At 48.3% G+C, this 27670-nt stretch overlaps 1 protein-coding gene across 3 annotated transcripts in view; it reads right to left on the bottom strand.

Moving 5' to 3' along the window:
- Positions 1–27670, bottom strand: part of Disc1 (DISC1 scaffold protein) — a 170784-nt gene that overhangs the window by 62196 nt on the left and 80918 nt on the right. For all 3 annotated transcript variants that reach the window (XM_075977689.1, XM_075977684.1, XM_075977685.1), the window contains exons 8-9: positions 26457–26559; positions 21124–21312 (exon numbers count right to left, since the gene is read on the bottom strand). In XM_075977689.1, coding sequence (XP_075833804.1) covers positions 21124–21312; positions 26457–26559 — 292 coding nt within the window. The remainder of the gene's footprint in view (positions 1–21123; positions 21313–26456; positions 26560–27670) is intronic.

Raw genomic sequence — 27670 nt, 5'->3', positions numbered from 1 at the left:
GTTCACATAAACCACACATTACTGTGAGGGTTAATATTGATTGTGGATTTGGCAGGATCTAGACCCATCTAGGAGACAAACCTCTAGGCATATCTGCAACGGGGTTTCTGGCTTATGTGATCTTTGATGGGAAGACCCACCCTAAATGTGGACAATCCCACGGGCTGGGGTCCTGGACTGAATAAAGAGGGGGAAGTGAGCAGAGTACCAGTAATCACCCACTCCTGCCTCCTGACTGTGGATGGGTGGGACCAGCTACCGGGCTCCTGATGTTGCCTTCCCCACCAAGACGGCCTCTCAAACTCTCAATGCCAGGTGGTGACACATGCCTTTATTCCCAGAACGCGGGAGGCAGAGGCCGGAGAATCTCTGAGTTCAAGGCCAACCTGGCCTACAGAGCAAGTTCCAGGACAGCCAGGGCTACACAGAGAAATCCTGTCTTAACCCCCATTCCCAAATAAAAACCACAAAACCACACCTCTCTTCTTTCCTTAAATGGCTTTAGTCAAGTAATCTGTCACAGCAACAGGAAAAGCGGCTACTGCAGCTACCATAACCACCTTCTCTGACCCCACAATGACCTGCAATGACTTTGTGGCAGGTGTTTCAAGTCCTCTCAAGGAACCTGCTGTTGGGGCAATGTGGGGCAGGGTGGGACAGCTCCCTCCAGATGTGGAAGGGCTCACTGTGCAGTGCTGCGATCCTCACTCTTGTTTGTGCCGACTCTGTTAGAGACGGACCCATCGAGAGTTCCTTGGGTTTCCTGTTTGATAGGAAAAATCAATTCCAGGGGTTTTACAGAGAATCAATCGGTCTTACAGAGAATCATCTTGGGTGATGGCAGAAACTGATTCAAAATAAAATGAGTCAAGGGGCATCAAACCATGGTCTGCTTCCTCTTCTCGAGGTCAGCATCACCTCGAGAATGGCCCCGGGGAATAAGATCCATGCATTAGTGCTCAAATCCACTATCCACAGTCAGCATGCAGCGCTCTGTAAAGCAGCCAATCAGAATGTGGTCTGAGGAAAGCGGCGGGATCCTTCAACAGAAATGCCTGTCGTCTGTAGCCTGAGTCAAACACCTCCCAGGTCCTGCTGCGCTGGTGCCGTTCTGGTTAGGCTGGTGCTGAGCTTGGACTTTAAAAGGACAGCTGTTGTGGTTTGGGGATAGCTCAAGTGTGTCCTCTGAGGATTCCTGTGTTGAAATTGAATCCCCATTGTGAAGTATGAGTGGACTGCAGTGTTTGGAGTTGATCTGCTGGGAGGTGAGTATGGGCTATCAGTCATTAGTGAAAGCCCCGTGATTGGATCCTGGTGACGTCGTTAAGACAGAAGAAGAAAGAACTGCACAGGTTTTTCTCTTCCTACGATATTCCGAGTCACCTCAGGACTCTGTCAGGAGGAAGGTCATCACTGGAACCTTGTACCTGAAGAACTGTGAACCCCAATAAACTTTTCTTTTCTTATAACTTGGTCTGTGATATTGGATTATCACCAACAGAAATACAGAAGGTCACAGGCTCCAGTCCCTTCTCAGATATGGAATCCTCGTGTGTAAAACAGTCATTTGATTTGAACTCCACAGGGCGCTCACATTTGTGTGAGACAGCAGTACCATCACCTTCGGCTCTGCATATCCCACTCCCTTAAGCCACTTTGAGGTCTATGATTAGTGTAAACAATCAGCAAAGTCAGTTGTGTCTGTTCCTTACGCGAGAATTTGCCAATAAGCTCTTGGGTGTGCGCACTGCATGTGTTGATATTCATGTGTGTGCATGTGTCTGTGCAAATGCATGTGTGTGTACAGAGACCAGAGGTTGACCTCAGCTGTCTTCCTCCAGTCAATCTCCACGTTATTTTGAGGCCAGGATTTTGCATCGAACCCTGAGCTCACTGATTTGGCTAGACCAGGTGGCCAGCAAGCTCTAAGTGGAATCCACCTGTCTCTACTGGCTCACCACAAGGGCTGGGGTTTCAGATATGCATTGCTATGTTCTGCTTTTTATGTGGGTCCTGGAAGCCCAAACAGTCCTCATGCTTTTCATTTTACAGGCTGAGCTATCTCCCTGGGCCCCAAAACCCTTGTTTTAAAGAAGAAACAAGCCACTTATAGTAGAATACAGGATAATGGCTCTAATCTGTCAGGGAAAGAGCGCTTGGTCTCATGGAGATAATGGTGAGCTTGCACTATAGAGCATGTGAGATACGATCAAGAGTGAAGATTGACACACCCACCTACAGTCCCCTAAGACTTGAATATTCCACCAACAAGAAAAGGTCCATACAGATGGCTGAAATCAATCTGTTGATGGAGAAAGTAACCCTGCCCTGCCCTCATATGCATCTTTCTGTCTTCAAACGGAAGACAGCGAGTCAGTTCTAGATAACATCTTGGCACTAGAGACCCCACAGTTGGTGAAGTCGGGGCACCGAGATAGATGGAAGCCAGAGCTCAGCAGAAGCCAACACTCTGAGACACGGTCGGTCCATCTGTCTTACAGAGTTGCCTCAAGAAGGGGCCAGCTGTCTGATCTTGGAGGCACTTAAAATATAAGTGTTATCAGAGAGCAGCCAGGTCTAAACCGTATTGCTTTCTTTCAAATCACATCCAATATCTTCCTCCTGTTCTGTTGGACTGGAGCACATAAAATAAAACCACTATGCAGAACGCAGCCAAAGGGAACGAATTATCCAGACCCTGATAAGAAACTTACAAGTGTCAGGAAATCCAAAGGCTGTGCACACAGGCTGATCCAGCCGTGCCAGCTAGGGCTTGAGAGGAAGAAAAAAGCCTCTCCACTCATCTACAAGTTCCCCCCTCTTCCTTTTTGTTTTATTTTTGTAACATGGCCCCAAGACCTTAGCCTAACTGACTCCATGATGGAAACACCATCCAGGCTGCAAAACTCAGCACGTAGACAGAACCACCCACCAAAACTAAAACAAAGGCCTAATCCATCAAAGTCCATAGTTCTGGGAAAGTCTCGAAATGCGCTAACCTGGCCTTTTGGCTTCTGTAGTTCTGCGGCTGGCTGGCTGTTCTTGTTAACTGAAGTCTGTCAACCCAGAACATGGTTTCTGTGCTGAAAAGCTCACCCTGAGAAGGGCTAGGGGCTCCACTGGGTTCCTGAACACACGTTGTAGTCACCTGCCAGCAAATAAAGACTTTCTATTGGCTTAAACCTATGCCCGAGCAGTCTTCTCTGGCAAATACCTCACAAAAGTTTTGAGAGTGGATCTAATGTAGCCCAAGCCGGCCCAGAACTCTAAGTAGTTAAGGATGACCTTGAACTCCTGATTCTCTTGCCCACACTTCCCAGTGCTGGGATTAAAGGCACACCACACTCAGAGTCAAGCCCAAGGCTTTCTCTTTGCAAGCCAGTCATCTACCAACTAAATTACATCCTTAACTGCTAAATTTCTTCTCGTTTTGGTTCAGCTTTTTGTTTTAAACCCCAAACTCAGACACTTCCTTCACAGAAATTATTCCCTTTAACAATCGCCTCCCCCTGGAACTTTAAACCCATGGGAACTATGCAAAATTTTGACAGGAACCACGAGCAAATGACAAAGAACTTGGCAGCCACCACTTAGCGTGTAGTGAGCCACCCCTGCTGCCGAGGATTGCTGTGGTCAATGTGTCCCCAAAGGTGCCTGTTGGAAACTCAGTCCTCTGGCAGCATGGCGGAGGTGAGGTCGTGGGAATGACTCAAGGCTTCCATAGCAGGGCTGAGTGAGTTCTCTCAGGGGTGGCTAGCAGTGGACGGACAAGGTCACCCCACTGCTTTCTTTTTCCACGTTCTTCAGCATCTGTTGCCCTTCTAGAGGCTGCGACCTAAACACTATGCAAGGCAGGAAAGGAGGGTCTGTTTTGCTGGACCGTTTCAGGGGAAGACACGGTGGTGGCAGTCTTGTGGCTGTATGCTCACATCTCAGCAGATCGCGAAGCAGAGAGGGGACCATCTGGGCACATCTAACTCTTCTTCCCTCTTCCTACTTAGTCAGGGACCACAGCGCAAGGGATGGTGCCACCCACATCCAGGGCAGGTCTTCACCTTCTGTTAAACCTCTCTAGAAACATCTTCACAGATACAGTCAGTCTGCATCATTAATATCCCAGGTGTTTCTTGATCCAACCTAGCTGACAGTGCGATTTAACCATCACCTTCCTCCATGGCATGACACAGCCAGAAGCCCCAGCGGGTACCAACCCTCAACTTGGGATTTTCCAGCATCCAGTTTGGAGGAAATGAACCATTCCTTTTACATCACACACAACATGGGATTGTTACAACAGAAAGAAACAGAGTCAGGAAAGGTGACAACTACAAGCATCACTCCTTCCTGCCCTCCCCCTCTGGAGAGGTCTTTGGCTCCGGCGTCCTTTCCTACCCGCTCATCTCTCTATCACCCCCACAGACATCAGTAGAGAGAAATTTCCTCCATCCCACTCATCAAACACAAACCCTCAGGACGACACAAAGACTGCTTCAGCAGAAAATGGTGGAATGCAACCGAGGAGACGGCTTCATGGGCAGAAGCCCCGAGTTCAATCACAGCTAGGTATGGTGGCCCACGGCAGAGGTGGAGGCAGGTAGATCCCTGGGGCTGGCTGACCAGCTAACCTAGCACAGCCGCCCAGTGCCATGCCAGTGAGAGACTGTCTCAGATACACACACACACACATACATGCGCATGCATGCACACACACATGCATGCGTGTGCACACACAACCCCAGGCTACCCACCTGCAGTGACCTGAAAAGGCAGCTGGAAAGAGGGAGCTTGGGAGAAAGCCTGTGGCCATCTCCTAGATATCCGCGTCCCCCCTGGGCTACTTCACACAGGCAACATGAGGCTCGAAAGTCCACCCATCGGTCTAGACAGATGCTAACTACCGCAGGAGCACAGCGGGCTCTCCCTCCCCACCGCCCTCTCCGCCATTCTTACCATCTCAGTGGCCCAGGGTGCTAAAAATACAAACTATGATTCAGCTTTTCAAACTTCTGTGGTCCTGTCATAACAACAGAGGGCTGGACGCCGGGGGGCAGGATGGAAATCTAATTAATCCTTCCCCCATGGGCACACGAGCTCATCAGATGTTTGCCTTTGGCCCCAGCAGAGGCTTTGCATCAGAGAGCCCACCTGTCAGTTTTTCATGTTTCAGTCGGGAAGGCTCGGAGGCAGCATCTCTCTCTTAATTCGGAGGCAAGTTTTATTAAAATTGTCTGTTATGGCCAGCTGGTATCAAACCAGTTAGCTAACTAGGCCGGAAGGCAAGGACCACAGTTCCTTTATCACTTATGGTGGACGTCAATGCTCACACCAGGCTGCCACCCAGCCCTGGGAAGGTCAGGAAATTATGGATGGGGCAGGGCAGGGCCGGGACAAGGACAGAGGGTGACTCCTTCCACTCACACATTCCCGGCTTCAGTAACACCTCCTTCGTCCTGGACGGAGGCCTTAGACAGAGACTCGACCTCGAATCATGCGGCCAGGTTTGTTCACAAAACAGATTGTCTGCTTTGTCCACATAAAAATAACATGTTTGATCCGGAAAAAAGTGACCTGCCATGCAGGAGACACCTCAGCCGAGAGACCCAGGGCAGGGCCCAGGGAGATGGTTCATATTAGTAAAATGTTTGCCACACAACATGGGGCTCCTGTTTGAATCACTGGCACCCACATAAAAATCAAGCATGGTGGGAAATCCCTATCTTGAGGAGTAGAGACAAGAGGATCCCTGGAGCTCACTGATCAGCTTGGCTAAACCGGCAAACTCTAAGTTCAGTTAAAGACTTTGTCTCCAAAAATAAAGTGAGGGCTTGGCCTGGTACCTAATCCAACTTAGTGGTGTTCTGCCTATGTGTATGTATGTGTGTGTATGTATGTGTGTATATGTATGTGTGTGTATATATGTGTGTGTATGTATGTGTGTATGTATGTATGTGTGTGTATGTATGTGTGTGTATGTATGTGTGTATGTATGTGTGTATGTATGTGTGTGTATGTATGTGTGTGTATGTATGTGTGTATGTATGTGTATGTATGTGTATGTATGCATGTATGTGTGTGTATGTATGTGTGTGTATGTATGTGTGTGTATGTATGTGTGTGTATGTATGTGTATGTGCGAATCAGATCCATGCAGTACCCTCAGAGGCCAGAGGGCATTTTTTTGGGGGGGTTATATTTTTGGTTTTTTGAGACAGGGTTTCATTGTGTAGTCCTGACTGTTCTGGAACTCACTCTGTATACTAGGCTGGCCTCAAACTCACAGAGATCCTTCTACATCTGCCTTTTGAGTGCTGGGATTAAAGGTGTGTGCACCTCCACCTCAGGGTTAATCCCAGAATTTCAGAGGCAGAGGCAGGCAGATTTCTGTGAGTCTGAGGGCAGCCTGGTCTATACATAGAAAGTTCCAGATCAGCCAGGGATACACAGTGATATGGTGTGGGAAGGTCTTCTGTTATATGTTGCTTTTATTGGTTAATGAATAAAGAACTGGCTTGGCCTGCAGCATGGGAGAAGAAAAGTGGGGTTAGGGAGAAGTCATGGATCTGCTGCCTGAGACAGATGCTGGGAACTTTAGCTGGTAAGCCACAGCCACATGGTGATACACAGAATAATAGAGATGGGTTAGTTTAGGATATGAGTTTAGCCAGAAATACGCTTAAGCTATTGGCCAAACAGTATTGCAAATAATATGGTTTTCTGAGAGGTTATTTTGTGACTGGGTAGCCAGGACGAACAAGTGATCCTTTCCCCAACAGTGATATCCTGCCTCAAAAATAAAGTAGATTTTAATCAAAGAAGATACCTGATGTTGACTTTATGTGCACGTGTGTGCACAGGCCGACAAATAGTGCCTGCTGGAAAAAGGCATTCCCCATTCCTGCACCGATGGCCGCTTCTTGAGTCCTCAGTGAGCAAGAGCTCAATTGCTACCCACACAGCCACCTATGTGGCCTGAAACAACCAGGGACCCTAGGTATTCCCTCAGGAATGATTCAGAGCTAGACAGCTATGGAACCTACACCAGACCGTTCGGAGTTCTTCTCTTGGGTTATGGGGGGGCAGCAAGCCAAGGCAGAAAGTCACTGAATAGACACCACTGGCTTACCTACAACATTCTAGAATCGCCTGTCATCCCTATGACCCCCACATACCACACACAACACAGCACACACATGGACACACACCCATTCCCACACATGTCTGGCATTTGGAGCGCCCCAAGAACCACATCACACCCCCTCAAAGTCAACATTCTCTCTCCCAGTATTCTGAAGAGGGTCCATGATGGGTCCAGAATCATCGTCTTCTCTTTCCACTCAGGAATGCAGGCAGCGGCAGTACACCGCAGTTCCATCTTAATCAGGAACGGTAATATCACTATAATGGACCGCTAGTAATATAATCCTCCCTTTGCTCATCTCAGTAACGCGTACATGGCAAGTCTACAGGCCCCAGATTTGATGCTATGGTATTTTCTTCTTCATCTCCTTTGCAAAGAGCAAAACAGAGACTCACTTCTGCTACTCTAGGACCGTGTGAGTGGAGGCTGCTGAGCCCGGCCAGGGTCAGCTAAACCCTCTGCTGCAGGCTTGGAGCAGAGCATGGTCAGACAAACCCAGAGTCGACCCTGGGGAGGAGCTGAAAGGGGGCTGAATCGGAAAAAGTTGGAAAAGAAGCCAATAGGTAAAGGCACCTGCCCCCAAGATTGGGGGTCTGAGTTCCATCCCCAGACAGTGTGTTTCAGTTGGGGTGTGGGGGTGTGGAAGGAGAGACTCAGCTCCTGAGAGCTGTCCTCTGACCCCCAACCCCCCGCCCCACACACACACGGAGACACCATCCTAACTAAACTAAGACTGTGGAGTAGGTGCCAGCAGTGAAGTAATCCACGAGGAGGCTAAAAGCCCTGCGTAGAAGGATACACAGACGGCGGGCAGAGGATCTGGGGCTTAGGAAGATATTCCGCTGCCCATCCTGGAGCTCGGGCACTTGCTCGTGGTGCCTTCAAAATGCTCTGTTCCCTGGGGTGTGAGCCTCTGCGGTTTGATTTTGTCCTATCTTAATCTCAGCCACGTGGGGCTTTAGAACTCAGGGGTGTGGTGTTTTGGGATAGTGGACTGGGCCTCCTGCTCCCCTCCCAGACGCTCTAAGCCAGGTTGGCAATCAGAGGACCGGTGGCCACAAACATGAGGAGTCGTTGTACTAAGTCCCACCCACTGTTCTGATTGCTTCCTTGCCTGGATTCCCAATTCAATAGTAATCATCGTCTATGAGCGTTTAAAACTTTCGTTCCCAGGGCCAGCAGGATGGTTCTGAGATGTTGCCAAGCCTGAAGATTCAAGTTTGACCCCCAGGGAGACCCATTGTGGAAGGAGACAACAGTGACCCCCCAAACTTCCACATGAGCTCCCACATACACACACTCACACACACACACACACACACACATGTAAAACAAGTAACTTTTTCTAAGAAAATCTAACCGCACAGTGGGAGAGGGAAGCAGCCAGCCAGTGGGTCCCACAACAATGACCATGAGTTACAGGGCTGAGTGCCTGAGACTCAACTTTCTGCAAGGCATGGAGAGGAATTCTTCCTGTCCCACTGTTCCGCTTGCAGCCTAGTTAATTAAAACAGTCAGTGCCGGGTTCCCCAGGCTGGCACCGGAGCTTCTCCGGGGTGCCTGGCTCGTCTCTCTATTATTAAACGTGCTCCAGCCACTCTGTAGGGTCCCCAGGGTGGAACCCCAAAGGGGTCGGTGCCAAAATGGTGCATCAGCCACACTTAATCTATCATTCTTTAAATCTTCACTTCTGGCCACACGGAAAAGCCAGCTGACCACCGACCAGACAAGTGAGCAAACACGCAACGTGCGTGCCTAAAAGAGGATTGAAATAAAGTATCCCTCGCCATCAAGCCTAACTCTACCTCCTGTTAAGAAGACAGATGTCTGAAGTGCAAGGCAGGTGGACAGAAGGCACATGACCCGGAACAACTGCTCAGAGCCCAGAGCCACGCTGGTGATGGCACTCGGAAGGCAAGCCACTGTGCTGGTGTGCCTGTTACTCTATTCTGTGTTTTACGTTAAAAAAAAAAAAAAAGGAAGAAAGGAAGGAGAAGAAAAGAGAAGAAGAGAAGAGAAAAGAAAAGAAAAGAAAAGGAAAGGAAAGAAAAGACTGGGCCTCTCAAGGTGACAGACAAGGTCCCAGAATGGCTCTTTCTCCCCTGGAGTCTCCCCTAAACTGGCTCGCAGCAGAGGGCCTCTGCTGGTGAGCTTCGCCACAGCGCCCTCTTGTGGCCATAGCCCTGGTGGCGCTGCTCTTCATCCCTTCTAAGAGCTCACTTCTGGCTGTAATTACAAGTTAATTGCAGCCCTTCAGCAGGCTTACAAGGGGGAACTAGTCCATACAGAGCACGGCAGCTCAGGCAGAGATGGGTTTTTTCTCTCTCTCTTCTCTCTCTGGTATGCTACCATCATGCCTCCCCTCAGTATTGTCTGAGAAGCGGGCACGGAGGTCAGCCTCTCCAGGGCCACACCTGCGGTGGTGGTGAGGAGCCTGTCTGTGTCCAGGGCTCTGTATCACAGTACTCATGAACTAAGACGGTTGTACGAATTAGATGTCCAAGACTTTAAACATGACCGGAACCTTCTGAGACGTGTTTGCTGTCCTTCGTTAACATTTTGGTACCCTTTCTAAATAAATCAAGATTTATTAAGTTTGTACTAGATGTCAGAAATAATTAAATCCAACTTCACCGATAATTAAGGTAAGAAATGTCCGGTCCGAAGAGCAGAGTGGCTGGGAGTGGCGGATGCTGCATGGAGGGCACCGAGCCTCACGAGGAACTGAGACTGGCGGTCTAGAACAGATGGGTGCCCTTTGTCATTGATAGACACATGGCGGTTAATCTGCACCCCAAGTCAGAGAGTAGGGTGGAGAGAGCTAAATATCGACCTTGGTCACTTTCAGAAGACACTGACGATTGTACCCCCGCATCAAACAAGTGCGGCTTGTGAATCTATTTCCGGAGCAATAGAGCCCACCCCTCCCATCCTCTACAATGGCCTCCTCGTCCGCTGGCCCACGGGCCCAGGGCTGCCCCTCTCCCATACAGCGTCCGTGCAGTGTTTGTAAAGGAGAGGCTGGGACACAAAAGGACACACATGAGGGACCCAGAGCCGTGGAATCCAAACCTGAAGGCGGAACTGAATTTGACCACAGTGGTGGGGAGAGGGCAGGGGGCATTCAGTGTGTGTGGCCTCCTGGGCTAGGCAGGCCCGCCAGGTTGTGTAACAGTCCAACAGAAATGTATTTAAATTAGGCGAGAAGATAACTGTTTCCACAGAGATTCATCATTTCCTTATGGTATTGGACTTTTTAAAAGTATCCCAGTGCTCACTGGACTAAAGATTCTTTGTTCTCAGCCTAAGATTTCATAATAGATCAGGGTGGAGTGGCGCAAACCTTTAATCCCAGCACTCACGAGGCAGAGGCAGGTGGATCTCTGTGAGTTTAAGGCCAGCCTGATCTGTATAGCAAGCTCCAGGACAGCTGGGACTATGTAGAAAGATCCTATCTCAAAAGGAAAAAAAAAAAGATTTCCTAACAGGGCAGAGATCTGACCCCGTCCTGTGTGGGCCTCCAGGATTTCCCCACCCCCTCTCAATCTCCCTCTCCGGGTGACAGACACAAACGGGGTAGATGCTGTAGTGGTCAGCGTACCTGGTGGTCTTTCCAAACATGACGATTGGGAGTGGGAGGCATGCTTCTGAGGCACACGAGAAGCATCCGCAGCGTTGTGGTTCTGGAAGGAGCCTACTGGGCACACAGACAGCTGTTTACCTGAGATTAAAGCATTCCCTCCGGGCCAGAAAGCCAGCTCCTCAGATAAGAGCGCTCACACACAGGGCTCTTGCAGAGGACGTGAATTCTGTTCCCAGAATCCATATCAGGAAACTCACAACCACCTATAACTCTGGGGTTTCTGATTGTCTTCTGGCCTCCACGACACCTGAAGTCACGTAAACGTGCATACACACACACACTTTAAAATAAAATAAATCCTTTTCTTAAAAAAAAATTTCCTCTTACGACAGGGAGGAGAGCAGAGAAAAATGTAGAGCTCAATAAAAATCAATTTAAAAAAAGAAAAAAATTCCTCTTATAAGGGGCAGGGAAACTCGTGGAGCTTACAAGGTTACACAAACAATCAACAACTCCCCACCAGCCGAGACTCTCCAGCAAGCAAACACCTGCATGTCGCGTAGGGAACTGCAGACCTGTATCTTGTGTGAGCCATCACCCATGGCCGGGAGGGGGGCTTCCTCACAGAACCCCAGTTGTTTTGAGTCTTCATGCTCCATGCAGGGAACCCCGATAAACTCACTGACTCACCAAGCTGGGCTTGACTGGAATAGCTTCTGTGATCTGGCGCCCTCTCTACCCGGGGTGAAAAGACATTGTCCAGTCCCCTCCTGTTCCTCTCTGGGACAGGGTCTCCACAGGCGACTCTAGTGATGGTCCTTGACATCCGGGTAGACACAGCACTGGGTCTGTCACAGCCCCACACATGGCATTGTTCTCAACTAGACAGCCTGCAAAACCTCCAGAAGTGACTAGCTCAGACCAAGATTGCAATGCGAATGGCCAATGTTTTAGAAATGAACTGACTATAGATAACAATAACAGACTATTTCAAAAGCTGAAAGAAAGGAGTTCGGGTGTTTCCACCAAAATATAATATAGGGCGGAGCCGGTGAGATGGGCTCAGCAGATAAAGGCCCTTGTTGACAAGTCTGATGACCCGAGCTTGACCCCTAAAGCACACATGGCAGGAGAGAACCAGCTCCTACGAGCTGCCCTCGTGACCATACATGCACTGCACCACACGCGCGTGCACACAGAATAAATACATAAATGTTAGGAAGTAAATAGAAGCAATCCAGGGCTAGGAGAGAGAGACTGAATCTGATTTAATAATTCCACTTGTACTGTAATACCACAGGCTACCCCAGAAATGTGTGATATTGTCAGGCTTTAATGATCAGTGAAGAGATAAAATTAAATTTAAGAAATAAAATATCTGTCCTAAGGTAATTAGAACACGCTTTGTCTGTTAGCACACAAGGAGGCCAGCCACGGTGCCTCGCGTGACAACAGGCAGGCTTCTGAATGCCTCGCGTGACAACAGGCAGGCTTCTGAATTAGATAACCAACCGCAACACCCGCTCATTCTTCTCACTTTCATTTGGAAAATTATCACTCGCTCCCTTTTGTGTTGCTTTAGAGGCGGGGCATTGTTCGTTAGTGTGTGTGTCTGTATGCAGCATGAGTGAGTGAACACGCATGTGCGTGTGTGTGCATGTTTGTGGGTGGTACACATGTGTATGCTTGCATGCAGAGGCCCAAGGACCTAGGCTGTCATTCCTCAGGTATCACCCATCTTGGTTTTTGATACAGTGGCTCTCACTGGCCTTGAATTTGAAAAGTTAGGCTAGGCTAACCAGCCAGCCTGCTTCCATTTCCCCAGCGTTGGCATTTAAAGTTCTGATTGTGTCTGCACAGCTCGCTATTTGCCCGCTGAGATACCTCCCCAGTCGTGTGTGTGTGTGTGTGTGTGTGTGTGTGAGAGAGAGAGAGAGAGAGAGAGAGAGAGAGAGAGAGAGAGAGAGAGAGATACTCACTAGGTAGCTCAGGCTGGCCTGAAATTCAAAATCCTTTTGTCTGTCCCATTCAGGGAGTCCAGGCATGTGCTACCAAGTTTCTCTATCCAATGTCTAGGAACCTCATTATATCTAACTTTATAGGACTCAAACAATTTAATCAATGAAATTTAACCAAGACAAGAGAATTTAGTTTAGAAGTTTCTCTGTCCTTACACCCTCTAAGGTAGGTTCAGGTTTGGTCATCAGACAGGAGCAACTACACTTCCTGGGTAGAAGTCTGTCTTCTCCTAGTATTTGTGCACAGGTGCCCTAATGCATTCCACAGTGACAGCCACAAGCTGGTTTACAGCTGTAATGGAGCCTGCAAGACAAGATGACCTTTCTAATTGTCATGGCAAAGAGCACAATTGCAGCTGACTTTGAAACACACCGAAAACTCATTATGCGAAGATAGAATAGCTTCTACTTTAGGGCGCACTATGAATATTAATGTCGGAGCTCTTCTTGATAAAAAAAAATGTGCTCTAAATTTTATATTGTATAAAACCCTTTTAATACCAAAGAGGGTGTTTATTTATAGTCTGTGGGCTTCTTCATAGATGCCATTAAGGATTCCATTAAACATGGCAGAGCAGAATGAATAGTCACGGAGCATTAAGGCAGGAGTCACTATCGCCCTTCCAGAATCAGGCCTGAAACCAGAAGACACGAGCCGCAGATGTGCACCAGGAGAGCAGGAGACACGGACGAAGTTGGTCCTGCGTAGATTACCGGGGTCAGCAAGAGGCGCCACAGGGATGCAGCACGGTACTGGTAATGGGGGAATGGTCAGGATGGAGCCAGAAAGATGCAAGGAGTAGCTGATGGGAGCTAAGGATGCAGAGTACTCCAGAAGGGGAGGAGAGCCATGGAGGAGGTGGTGGATGCCCAGAGAAGCTGCTCCTTGCCCCTGCAGTGGTGAGATGTTTTCTTCCTGCATGGTCCAGCAGCATCGCATGCCTGTGTCCACAGAGACTGGGAGGGGCTCTTTGACGCCATACCAGATGCCCTTTGCCATCCGGGCACAGGTAGGAAACTGATGAGAACCAATTTTATCCACAGAAAAGCCCATGACAGTTTCACAGGCCATCCTGTCTGCCAGCCTTCACAAACATGGAAAATTTTGTCTGCTATTTTCTGGAGAGCCCTCCTTCAGCTTCTGTGGTTACATATACCACAAGCCCAGGAGATCACAGCACAGTTTGGGAAAAAAAAATCCCTATGGCCACGAAATACTGCTTTAATGGCTCTGGTGAAGTCGACAGAAAGTTAGAATGGGAAAAGCAAGATCAGTGTTTCACCAGCCAGGAGACACATGCATCTCTCCTCCCCTGTGCTTCAGTGGTAAAGAAAGCATGAGGAAAGCCCTTCCTCAGACTTAACGAAGAAGTGATTGGTTCATGAAGGTCTATCTTCTGCTGTTTCCTGTACAACCTATTCACCAAATAGCAGGCCCTTCCGTGGGCTTCTGGCCACCATCAGTTTCCACGTCACCCTGCTTATGCTCAGCCATGGTGGTGAGATTGAGAGATAAACCCCTCACATCAGGAACCCAAGCAAACAGAACAAAACCCTATGCCAAGGTGAAACCTAGATGCCAAAGATTCTTGCTCAGGCCTCTTCCTGTGGGGCCACAAAATGCAATTCTCTTTGCCTCATTTTCCCTGTGTGTGAAATGGCCCTCCCATCAGAGCCAGCAGCATTAGTGGTCCAGGGATGAAGAAATTAGATGCATGTTCAGCACTGGCAGAATATCTGCATCTCAGGGGAGGTGATGAGAGAGGAGATGTTACCAAAGGGGTTGGTGACATATCAGAGGCTGTTGCTTCCCTGAGAACTAAACCCACACTAGACCCATAGCCTCTGAACACAAGCAAGGCACCCAAGAAATGCAAAGTGAGAACCCAGTAAAGAGCAATGGAGGACGAGGTCTGTGAAGAGCTCACTTCTAAACCCCGGAGGAGCTGGACAAGAACATTACCAGTCACAGAATAGAACCATTCCCAGCTAAATTCCAGAAATCATCAGAGGAACAATGACTCTAAAATTATGTTTGAAATACTAAACATAATTCTGAAGCTATCTGATCGACTGACATCAGTGACCCAGAACACAGGGGCACATTAATCTCGGGAGCGGGATTCAAGCCAACAGTGACCAAGGAGTGTGACAGGATCCACAGTGCAGGCTGCAGTTCCCACACCTAGGTCACCTGACCCAAACACCACAGTGAGTTGTTCTCAGAAGCATGGACCTCCACAGCTTCTCCAAGCCAGGGCCGTCTGGAATGTGGTTGCCAAGAGTGATCAGTGAAACTGAAAACCTAGCAGATGAATAAGAGACACCCTACAGCATAGAGGCAAGGTCCTCCTCTACGCAAAGTGGCTGTCACAGAGCTGCACACCTCAATTTGGTATGCCATACACCAAAATCATCATGCATTCCCATGGAACACAGATGCATTGTACAGGAACACAGAACCAGGGAACGCCGACCCAGAGGATGTGAAGCTAGGGCACACGAACCAGGCAATACAGAGCAAGGAAAATGTAATCAGGGAAATACAACTAGAATCATGTAAGAAACACAAAGCCATAGAATATGGAGACCGGGACTGCCTCAGTGACTTGACAATGAAGATTGATACATTCTTTGTTCATCCCAATCACTTTCCATCTCAGCCAGTGTTGACGCTGTCAGCTTTGAGAGGTCTTTTTCTTTCTACAACTTCACTTGCTTTTGTGTTCCTAGCTCCATGTTACCTAGTTCTGTGTTCCCTGGCTCTGTGTTCCTGACTCTATGTTCCCTGGCTCCATGTTCCCTGGCTCCATGTTCCCTGCCTCTGTGTTCCCTGGCTCCATGTTCCCTGGTTTCGTGTTCCCTGGCTTCATGTTCCTTGGCTATGTGCTCCCTGGCTCCATGCTCCCTGGATCTGTGTTCCCTGGCTCCATGTTCCCTGGCTCTGTATCCCCTGGTTCCATATTTCCTGGCTCCATGTTCCCTGGCTCTTTGTTCCCAGGCTCCATGTTCCCTGGCTCTGTGTTCCCAGGCTCCATGTTCCCTGGCTCTGTATTCCCTGGTTCCATATTCCCAGGCTCCATGTTCCCTGGCTCTGTGTTCCCAGGCTCCATGTTCCCTGGCTCTGTGTTCCCTGGCTCCATGTTCCCTGGTCCCACATTCCCTCCCTCTGTATCTCCTGACAATCTTGTTCTATTGAAGGAGAATGAGAGGGACACCAAATGAAATAGGACTAAAACTAGGACATGGAACCAGGTATGGTGGCAGCCATCCTAAATCCCAGCACTCAGGAGGCAGAGGCAGGTACATCTTTGAGTTCCAGGACACCCTGGACTACCAAGTGAGTTCTAGGACAGCCAGAGCTACAAAGAGAAACCCTGTCTCTGGAAGAAAAAAAAAATCAGGACATAGTATGTCCTATGTGGGGTAAAAACAAGTTTCAAGGAAGACTAACCCACTGAATCAAAACCATCATGGGATATCACACACAACAAAAACTGAGGGGCTTCAGGGACCTTTGAGGCATGTGCCAAAGCCAACTGTCTTTTTTGCGCTTTTAGTAGGCTCATCATATCGTATGTTATGGAATATTACTTTAACTAGGTAAAGATGTGTTACATTTGTTTATGCTGCATTTGTTTAATTATGTAAAAATGTGTTGCTGTTTTACCTTGCCTGCCTAAGGCACCTGATTGGTGTAATAAAAAGCTGAATAGCCAATAGTGTGGCAGAAGAAGGATAGGTGGGGCTGGTGGGCAGAGACAATAAGTAGGGGAAGAAATCTAGGAACTAGAGAAGAAAAGAGAGGAGAGAAAGAGAGAGAAAACGAGGGAAACAGGGAGACTCCTGGGGTGAGTCAGCTGCCAGACAGACAGACAGACAGACAGACACAGAACAAGCAGTGAAAGTAGGACACACAGAATGAAAGGGAGGTAAAAATCCCCAAGGCAAAAATGTAGATGAAGAGAAACAGGTTAAAATAAGTTATAAGAGCTAGCAAGAAATGAATCTAAGCTAAGGCCGAGCATTCATAACTAATAATAAACCTCCACGTCATGATTTAGGGTTGGTGGCCCAAGAGAAAGCCTGCTACAACCAATCTCATCCAAAGTCCTTAGCATCTGACACTAACACTGTCTTCTGTTTCTTTTTACTGTTTAGTTTTTTACTTATCTTCATCTTTGTCCTGATTAGATAAATTTCCTAGGTTTCCATTTCCTCCCACCCCTAACCTGAGAGAAGAAGGTAGGTGTGATTCTTGTGTTTTTATTCATCTTGAAAGTTTCTCTTGAAGATGGCTGGTAAGTGTGGAGGGGTGGTGTCTACATGTGCAGTGTGTGCAACTCTTGGAACCTCTAAGTGAGACACCACAAATACAGATACACACAAACTTTTGCAAGGGCTGTACCCTGTACATCATAGTTAAGAAGAACTCACATCCTTTCAGCTCACACACTTTCTTCTGTTGGCTAATTCAAGCTCAGGACTTAGGAGGGAATCCAGAGCTAAAGGTAGATCTTGTCCATGTGGACATCTGGTCAACCCCAAACCATCAGCAGAAACCATCAAGTCACTGCTCTTGTGTCTTCCCGCCTACTTTCCACCTCCCCAGCCCCTGAAAGAGGCTGAGTTAAGATGGAGGCTGTGGACCAACAGTCCCAAATACGAAATCCTGCCTTCAGCCTTCTCCCTGGAAACTGCTTTCTAATGACTCCCAACAGGGAGTCCCGGAGGCTCACCAGCTGCGGACCCAGATCTACTCTGGTAGGAGAAAGGCATTGCCATGCTAATGATGTCCTATTTAAATTCTAGCCCTGATTACTCTGTGATGAAATCTCTTCCCTCCACACTGGCTTCTTTATATCTGCGTTCCAGCGTGAAATCAACAACATTAATAAAGTACAATACAGATTATCAAATTATACATAGGAGACAGAGAAACAGCTGTATAAATCTTAAGGTTCTTTTTTTGGGAAAAAAACTAAAATCAGTTATTCATTTTTTTACGCCCCACCTTCCCTTATTAAAAAAATTAAGATGCATATTAATGAGAGGCTGCTGGTTAATTTCTGGAAGCATTCAGGGGTGCAGGAGCCACTTGGTTTTCCATTTTACTCCACTATACTCAACATCCCTCAGAATCCAAATGCGTGCCACACTGTCTCAGAACAGAGTCTTCTTCTCTTCACAGGCCTGTGTCACTGTAACAGATTCAGAGGCAGCAGCCACGTCTGCCTCCCTTCGCCCTCGAGACTGTCATGTGTCTGTTCCTTTCCCATCACCCCAATCTGAACAACAAATGCAGGGCGAGGGGTGTAGCTTGGCTGGTAGAATGGTTTCTTGGCATATGCAAAGTCCTGGGTTCGATTCCAGCACATCACAAACTGGGTATCAGGTACCGCTTGCCTGTAATTCCAGGCATAAAGAGGTGGATGCAGGAGGATCAGCTGTTCAAGGTCATCCTTAACTATACATCAGGTTCAAGGCCAGTCTGAACTACAGAAGACCCTGCCTCAAAAATAAAGCAAAACAATAAATATCCATACAAGACCATGCCATCGTCATCCTGGAAGGAGTCACGTGGTCACTGCTTTCATTTATTATAAACTGGTCGGCCTAGCAGCTCAGGCTTCTTATTAACTCTTTTTTTTTTTTTGGTTTTTCGAGACAGGGTTTCTCTGTGGCTTTGGAGCCTGTCCTGGAACTAGCTCTTGTAGACCAGGCTGGTCTCGAACTCACAGAGATCCGCCTGCCTCTGCCTCCCGAGTGCTGGGATTAAAGGCATGCGCCACCACCGCCCGGCCTTATTAACTCTTACAACTTACATTAGCCCATTATTCTTGTCTGTGTTAGCCACGTGGGTTGGTACCTTTCTCAGTGAAGCAGTCACTTCTTGTGTCCTCTGTGTCTGGGTGACAACTGCAGACTGAAACTTCCCTCTTCTCAGAATTCTTGTGGCCCCACCTCTACTTCCTGCCTGGCTACTGGCCAATGAGCATTTATTTAAAATACAAGTGACAGGGTACAGACCGTTGTCCCACAGCACAACTCTCTCCCCCAATACACAGAAATATCTTTTTAAAATTTTTTTAAGACCTGAGAGACCCAAGGAATTTTATTTAAGACTGAGAAGCTCTGTGGTGCATCCACGCCTATACAGACACAGATTTGTCTGTCTTTTCTTGCTTGTGTTACATCTGAACTTGAACTCAGTGTCCCCTCTGGATTCCTGACTCTCAAGGTTCAAAAACAGCTGAATCCAGACTATGATCTAGTTTTATTGCATTCCCATAGGTAAAAGCTTCAGTTTACTCAGGAATGTATTTTCTTTTCAAGGATTTGTTTTAGTTTTAGTTATGTGAGTTTATATACATCTCTGTATGTGTGTACACGTGAGCGCAGTACCTGAAGATGTCAGAAGGGGGCGTCGCATACCCGGGAGCCAAACTTGGGCCCTCTGCAAGGGTGGTGCACACTCTTAATCATTAAAGCCATCTCTCCAGCCCCTAGACATACATTTTCTATGTCTTTGCTACCCACATCCTTCACAATACAGACTGCCAATTTGGGTGACCCAAATCCACACCTCCTCAGACGGGTTAAGAACGAGCTTCCGCCTCAAGCACATGTGAGTGAACACGCAGGAGAGGGTGGCTGACCCAGCATAATCCAGACATGCAGCACGCAGACCCATCTGCATTGGAGTCACCCGTGCAACTGTCTCCCGTTCGCTTGTTTATGTTTTATTCATCATCTTGAAATAATTTAGTGAAGTAACAATGATGAGATTCAAAACTACTGCACAGCGCTTTTTAAAATATATATATATATATATATATATATATATATATATATATATATATTAATGGCTTTCAAGCGCTCGCTCGCTATTCAAATGAAAATATTGCTGGGTTAGATTTGCTTAAATCTGTTTACATCTTCTTTATTCTTAGAAATAATCCATTCCCCTATTTTGTGTAAGAGCTGAATGATAACACTATGACACATTTCAGTTTTTCTTATTCATAGATTTTTTTTTTAAAAATCAACAGCAAAAGAGATCCACCCTGTTGGATTCTCTCACGGATCAAGTAGGCCAGCCTGCAGGGCTGGAGCGCCCTCCCCACCCAACACTCAGCCCTGTGCTTATGGACACTCCTCACGCAGCCATGGGCTGCACATTTGGGAAAATAAACAAATAAATAAGTGAAATGTTTGGCCTTTGAGAGTGAAAGGAGGAGCGTGTGAGAGGGCTCAATGGGCAGAGGCCTGCGCAAGCTTAGTGAACCCGCAACCCGGGTAACAGAGGAGGGAGAGAACCCCCTGAAAGTGGCTCTGTGACCTCTGACCTCTGTGGGACCAACACACAGTAACAATCAATTTTTCAAACTTTTTAAAGAAATTAAACAAGGAGGGGCCAGAGGGATGTAACAGTGGTTGAGAACACTGTTCTTACAGAGCCAGCACCCACCTGGTAACTGTAACACCAGCCCCAGGGGATCTAATGCCCCCTTCTGGCCTCCACAGGAACTGCATTAACATGCTCCCTCCTCCCCCCACACACACTTTAAAATAAAAATTAAGCATTTTAAAAACAAAATGAAAAGCGTTCAAGGAAACAGTGCTCAGCTCTGAGCCGTTGAACCAGTGGAGGTCTCAGGGACAGGAGACACCACAGCCACTGACAGGAGACACCACAGCCACTGACTGACAGGAGATGCTGCGGCCACTGACAGGAAATGCTGCAGCCACGGACAGAGACACCGTGGCCACCGACCATCTCTTTGATTCAAACGTGGGAGAAACCACACCTCACACAATTGACTAGAACTTTAAAGCCTAGTCTGTTCACCCCCAAACACCATGCCTAACCTCGGCCAGCCGGAGCTACGTTTCCTTGTCTGGACTTGGAACACTAATTGTCCCTGACGTCAATTTATGGAGCGCTCAGGCAGCACCAGCTCTGTTAAGTGGAACACAGAGCGTACGTCGTGTTAGCCCTTCTGGCATGCCAACACCTGGGCACAGGTGATGCCAGTGTCACCTCTGTCCTCCTCCTGGGGAGAGAATCAAACCTCAGAGGATAACCCGAGAGAAGAGTCACTCCCTGTGACCAGCATCCCGGGAGACTGGACCAAGGAAGATACTCAGGATGTGCACCCAGGACAGGAAACTCCACAGCCCACCGTGGGAAAGCTCCAAGTTGTGCATTTGAAGAGTAAAGCAAATGCTGATGGATGACCCCGCCCCATTGTCCAAGGCTCTTGCCAACAATGTCCCCTGTGAACCAGCTGGGTGCCCCGTGACCTTGCCACAGTGAGGTCATCTGGCCACACTGTCCAATAACATCATCACTGGCTTGGCTATAACTGGGGACTACTCACTGTGGGCGGCTTCCTGGAGGGCCAGGTCCTGGCTGCACCTGGCATAGTCCTCTTTTACACTGCCCAGCCTTCTGATACTCCTGGAGCTGAGCGCCAGCAGCCTGCCCAAGAGAGATTCTAGCCCTTCTCGTTCTGATGACAGTGCCCGAATCTCCTCCGAGAGCTCCTTGGCTGTACAGAAGTGGCTTCCTGTAGCACCGTGGGGGGGAGAGAGGAAAGGAGATACCATATGTATGATTTGTAATAATGTTTATGTTCTTGAAAGTTCCATACATTTATACAATGCATATTGAGTATATCCATCCACGACTACCTCCTCCCACCTCCTTCTAATGCCTGCACCCTGTCTCCCTTCCAACTTCCTGTCTTTTTGTTTATGTTGTTGTTGTTGTTATTAATAACCTCATCCATCAAGGCATGAGCAACCTACCGGAAGCCATGTCCCCAAAGGAAAATGATTTTCCCTCCCTTGGCAGCCATCATCTGTCGGTGGTTCCTCCAGTGGGGTGGGGTCTCCTCAGTCGTTCCCCCATCCAAGTGGGAATTTTTTGTAAATAAATTGTGGGGTTCCTAACTGTGAATATCCCGATGCATTGTCAAAAGGTTAAGTACACCGGAGGGATGCCATTGGGAATTTGGGGCCTCTGAAAATGTCACAGAGATGCTCAGCAGGACCAGGGAGAGCCCCAGGTATCATTCCACTTACTACCCAAATGTCCAAGGACTGACAAAGCGCAGCAGGATGGAAAGGAACTAGCCTTGCGGTAAGACTGCGGCTGAATTAAGCCCCTCCCCATTATCAAAATGCATGCGATATGTAACGCGAATCTCCGCACAAATGGGAAGGACGGACCTCAATTGAGGACTTTCCACCATCAGATCATCTTGTAAGGTGTGTCTGTGAGCATTGTCTTGATTGCTCATTGAGATAGGTGGACCCAGCCAACTGTGGGTGCTGCTGTCCCTAGACAGGGTGTACTGGGTTCTAGAAAAGATAGCTGAACACAACCTCAAAAGCAAGCCAGTAAGCGGCCCTCCTCTGTGGCCTCTGCTTCAATCCCTACCTCAGGATCCTGCTTGAGCCCCTGCCCTGGCTTTCTTAGGTAATGGCCTGTGACCTATAAGCCAAATAAACCCTTTCCTCCCAAGTTCTTTGGGTCAGTGTTTTTATCACAGCAGCAGAGACCCTAACGAAAACAACATGAAAAATAAATGAGCACATTTGGCATAAATGTGTTATGAAATATGATTGTAATAACACCTGACTCGCAGGTGGCTGCAGGAACCACAGGTGGCTGGGTGCATAAGAAAGAAAAGCCATAAAGTGTCAGATAAAATAGATGGTAACCAGGATGCAGCAAGGAGCCAGGTCAGGCACAAGATCCAGCTGTGTGTCTGGACGGCCGCGGCAGGCCACTGCGAGACCATTTCTCTGGAACACAGTTTGCAGCGTATTTTGAGACTAAAAGGATGCAGGGAGGAATTTAAAGCATCCTATGCAGATGTGGAAACTGCTTTGGAAGACCTACTGAGAGGAAATGAGACTTAAATAATTGTGGAGATGAACTACAAGGGTCCACTGGAAAACTTGTTACTCCTAGGGTTCAGCTTATCCAGATTGATGCACAGAGTTAATACAATTCCCATCAAAATTTCATGAGGCCCTTTGGTAGAAATGAATGGGCACACCCTAAAATGTAAAAGAAAAGGCAAAGGTCTAGAGAAGGCAGAGCAGCCAAACCGTCTACATTTCAAGGCCCCAGCTATCACTGCCATGCAGCAGGACTGTGCGCCTCGGAAACCAGACAGGCATGTCAGGTGACGGATCACAACAGAAATCCAAAGTGAGTCCTCTGAGAGCCAACTGGGTGCAAAGCTAATCAGCGAGGGAGAGAAAATTGCCCCAATGGGTGTTGCCAAAAAATGGGTTACTCATGTGGGGACAATGGGAACCCTGATATATACCTCAGACCACACACAAATTACATCAGGGGTGAGACAAGGGACTCACACAAGGTTCAAGCTATGAAGCTACCGGAAGGACATAAGAAGAGGCAAGGTTCCGGCTTTGGGTTTGGAACAGGCAGAACTTTGCAGAGGACACAGACTACAACAATCAAAGAAAACCCCTGATAAACAGGCTTCGCTAGGGCCGTAAGCTTCTTCCGGCACACAGGCAGGGCCAATGGGCGTGGTGCCCCGATGCCCCAGCACTTGGAAGGTGGTGGCAGGAGGAGCAGGAACTCAAGGCCAGCCTTAGCTACACAGTAAATTTTCAGCCAGCCTAGACTACCTCAGACTGTCAAAAGTAAAGAAATGAACAAGAAAAGGGGGAAGACATAGGGAGGGGTGGGGAAGGGAAAGCAAAGGAGAGGGGGAAAGAATGGAAGGGAGGGGAAGTCAAGTCAAGCGGGGACAGATCATTTGCTACAGTTAACTGACGAAGGATTCAATTTTACATCTCAACAATGAACCCAAATGACAGCATTGGACATGAACAGACTCACCAGGCCCTTGACAAAGAGCCATATGCAGACGGCCAGCACACATATGAGAACATGTTGAACATATTAGTCGCCGGAAGCATAAATAAAGGGCAGAGCCCACTTCAACCCATTCAGATGGTACAAAGCCCTAAACTGAAAAGGATCAACATTGGAGGTGTGTGTGCGCATGTGTGTGTGAGCGCTCGTGTGCGTGTGTGTGTGTGTGTGTGTGTGTGTGTGTGTGAGAGAGAGAGAGAGAGAGAGAGACAGAGACAGAGACAGAGACAGAGAGAGATTTCCTGAACTCCCAAACATGCAGAGGTGTAACCCCACTGAGAACATGTCTGCCGGTCTGTCCTAAAGTTAAACGTATCCCTATGCTTGCTCCAACAAGTCCACGTGGGGATGTCCACAGGGGACTGAAGGCATCAACCCAGACATTCACATCTGACAGCTCCTAGCGGCTTTGCTCTGCAGCCTCTGGCAAGGAGCTCATGCTCCTGTAAGTGATGCTAATGAAGCTCACTGGCTCACCAAAGAGAAAGGAGAGAGGGAGGGAATGAGGGACGGAAAGGTGGCTCAGTGGTTAAGAGCACTGGCTGTTCTTGCAGAAGACTGAGATTCAAGTTCCGGCTCCTACATGATGGCTCACAAATGTCTGTAACTCCAGTTTCAGTTCCAGGGCATCTGACACCCTCTTCAGAACTCTGCAGGTTAACACACTTGTGGTTCACAGAAACACATGCAAGCCAAACACACATACATTCCCTCGGGCTCCACGGAGGCCCATCTACCTGTTCTCAGGGGAAGATGTATTAAGAAAGGCAAAAAAAAAAAAAAAAGAAAAAGAAAAAAAGAACCTAACTCACAGACAAGACTGCATTCCGTCTTCTTTTTTTTTTTTTCTCTCTGCAAACGAGGCCATAACTCCAGCTAAGTGGCACGGGAGGCAGTTACGAGGCAGGCCGCACGCTCACCCACCATGTTCTAGGGTTGTAAATGCCACGCTTGGTTGCATCGGGAACCAAGTGGCTCGTTAGCTGCAGCATTAGTGTTTAACGATGTGAGGAGCAGAAGCTGCCAGGCACCACACTCCTTCTTAAAACACCATCGAAAACCCATACGTGTAATTATTACAGCTTCCCATTCAATTCTGACTCCTCTGAAGCCAATGGACTGAACGTTCCTGCAGCCTGTAAACCTCAGAGATCTCAAGGCTGCCGTCTATATAACTGGGCTAAAGATCCATGCGTCACACTCTGGGGAGTCTGGACTCCAGCCACTGGTCTGCCACCGCCAGCTAATCTCATGAACTTCCTAGAAGGACGTACCCCACAGCCTTGATGACCTCACCTCTCCACTGAGTGCTTAGTTGCCTTCCCAACCGCCTAACAGTGCTATTACAGGACAGCAAGTCAAAGAGAAAACGTCCATGTGTACGTGTGTGGGGCGGCGGGGTGTTCAAACATAGGATTCAAATGACAGAGCAAGATACTGTATGCTTATGTGCTCACACTACTACGCATGCGCAGAAACCTATCTTAGAACACCAACATGTTCTAAGCCCGGCTTTCTCGTGTGTGTGTGTGTGTGTGTGTGTGTGCGTGTGCGTGTGCGTGCACGCACGTGTTTGAGTGCATATAAATTCACATTCATGTGTGCAGGGGCATGAGGATATGTGCACACGTGGTTACTGAGGCCAGAGGTCAAGCTCACATGTCATTCCTCAGGAGCTACCACCCCTGTCTTGTGAAGCAAGGTCTCTTACTGCTCTGAGCTAACCAGTAAGTCAAGCTTACTGGTGAGTGAAGCCCAGGACCCCACCTGTCTCCACCTCCCCTTTGCAGGATCACAAGTGTGGGCCGCCTCCCAAAGATTCTTTACATGGGTTCTGGGGAGAGACTCAGAAAACACTTCCCCAACTGACATGTCTCCCCAGCCCCATTGCCAGCTTCTAGAAGGAGCTGCCTCACACCCAGTGGCCCTCGAGGCTCCCGCCACACACAGGACTCACCAACGTGGTTGGAATTACAGCCTATGGAGCAACGGGTCTACTACCTAAAATCACCCACATCCAAGACAAGGTCCCCTAGGAGCAAACTGTATCCGTGGGGTGCTCATGAAGGACTACGCCCCTTCATGGGGAACCCTGCTGCCCTCTACTCAAACCTAAAACTTCCATCAGGGCTCTGCAGATGAACTTGGGGGTCACTGCACCTCTCTGTTCCTTTTCCCAGTGTGGTCACATTGAATAAGTCTCTGTCCTCTGCATTTCACTGCAACTTGCCTGCTTGACTGGCCCATTGCAAATGGTGGCTGAGCCAGGCTGGTTAGGGCTGCCAGTGCCCAGGCTCTGAGCCTGACAACTCTGTTAACACAGCTGCCACATTGTGAGTGTGTGTGCATGTGCATGAATGTGTGTGTACATTGTATGTGTGTGCATGTGTGTGAATGTGTGTGGGTACATGTATGTTTGTGCATATGTGTGTGTGCATGTGTGTGCGTGTGAATGTATGTGTACATTGTATGTGTGTGCATGTGAATGTGTGTGAATGTGTGTACATGTTTGTGTGTGCATATGTGTGTGTGCATGTGTGTGCGTGTACATGTGTGTGTGCATGTGCATATGTGTGTTTTGGTAGGCATTGACCTGAAGTCTGGGACCTTGCACATGCTAGGCAAGAGCTCTACCGCTAAGCTTCCTCCCCATCTCCCTTATTTTGAGACAGTCTCTCTAAATCACTCAAACCAGCTTAGAACTCAGTGTAACCCTCAGCCTCGCAGGTAGCTGGAATGACTTCCACACGTTCATCATGAGAAAATAGAAGCGCGTTGACAGTTAGTTACCTGATATGGCCAGCATCTTAGCTTCCAGCAATTGAGGCAGCCTGGTGTCAAGGTCACTGAGTCTCCTCCTCAGAGAGCTGCACAGTCTCTCACCTGAACACACCTACAAGGAGAAATGGCAGGGATCAGTGTCTATTGCTACCAATTGAAGACAGAAGGGAAAGGGACCTGAGGCATCTGGGTTCTAAGTAGCTGAGCTGATTGACAGAGAGTAACCAGAAGGCAGGGCTTAAGAAGCAATTAATAATAGGGTATTCCTTCTAATAGGATTAGAAGAGAAGCAAAGAAGGAAGAGGAGGACAAGAGGGAACAAGAGGAGAGGAGAGGGGAGGGGAGAAAAGGAGAGGAGAGGAAAGGAGAGCAAAGGAGAGGAGGAGGGAAGGGGAAGGAGCGAGAGAGAGAAGAGGGCAGAGGAAGAGAAGAGAGAGAAGGGCGGAGGGAGGTAACGAAGGAGAGGGAGGAAGAGGTTAGAAGAGAGGCTGCAGGCACTCAGCACACCCCTGCCCTGGCAGGCTGGTGTGAGCTCGTTTGCTGACTCCTGCCTGAGCGCTCAGCCCTCATAGCCCTGATCTGTTTGCTACATGGTGCCCTGGGAGGAAAGGCCTTGCTGACCTCCTGTCCCTTCCCTTCACCCAGTCTTCTCTGGCTTCCTCTTCAGCTTTTATCCCTGTCTCCTCTCCATCTCTCTACAAGGGTGCCAGCTGTCCTTGAGCAGGGACTCTGACCTGTCCCTGGCACACAGTGGGCAGTCGGTCAGAGGAACCTGCTCAATGTCATTTACTAGAAGACTCTGGAGAAACTAGAGGGGCAGATACTTGCTGGAGTCCAACTGAAAGACACATGGCTGTCGAGAAGACTTGGGGGGTTATCAAGTGTCCCCCAGAATCCGCACATACTGACTATGTTTTTCTTTGAGTCTCAGAAACAACAAAACTCTCCAACCTCAGTCTTGCGTCCAAACGCCCTTAGGTTATCTTTACGTGGAGACTAAAAGATCACATTTCCTCCTTATTTATCTGATACCTGTGTTCAGACTAGTGGTTCACCTACATTTTTCCCTCACCAAAGGCATGCAGCAGTTTCTGTAGGGGGAAAATGGCGGGCATTTGGGGAAGTCCACAGAGGATGTAACCCCTGAGCATTGTTATTTATTTATTGCCAAAACATATGAAATCCCATTCGGAAACTGGAAGTCATCAGTGCACTTGGGTTGA

The sequence above is a fragment of the Microtus pennsylvanicus genome, chromosome 6 (genome assembly GCF_037038515.1).
Source record: "Microtus pennsylvanicus isolate mMicPen1 chromosome 6, mMicPen1.hap1, whole genome shotgun sequence".
NCBI classification, from domain to species: Eukaryota; Metazoa; Chordata; class Mammalia; order Rodentia; family Cricetidae; genus Microtus; species Microtus pennsylvanicus.
This window is presented reverse-complemented; position numbering and strand designations above follow the sequence as displayed.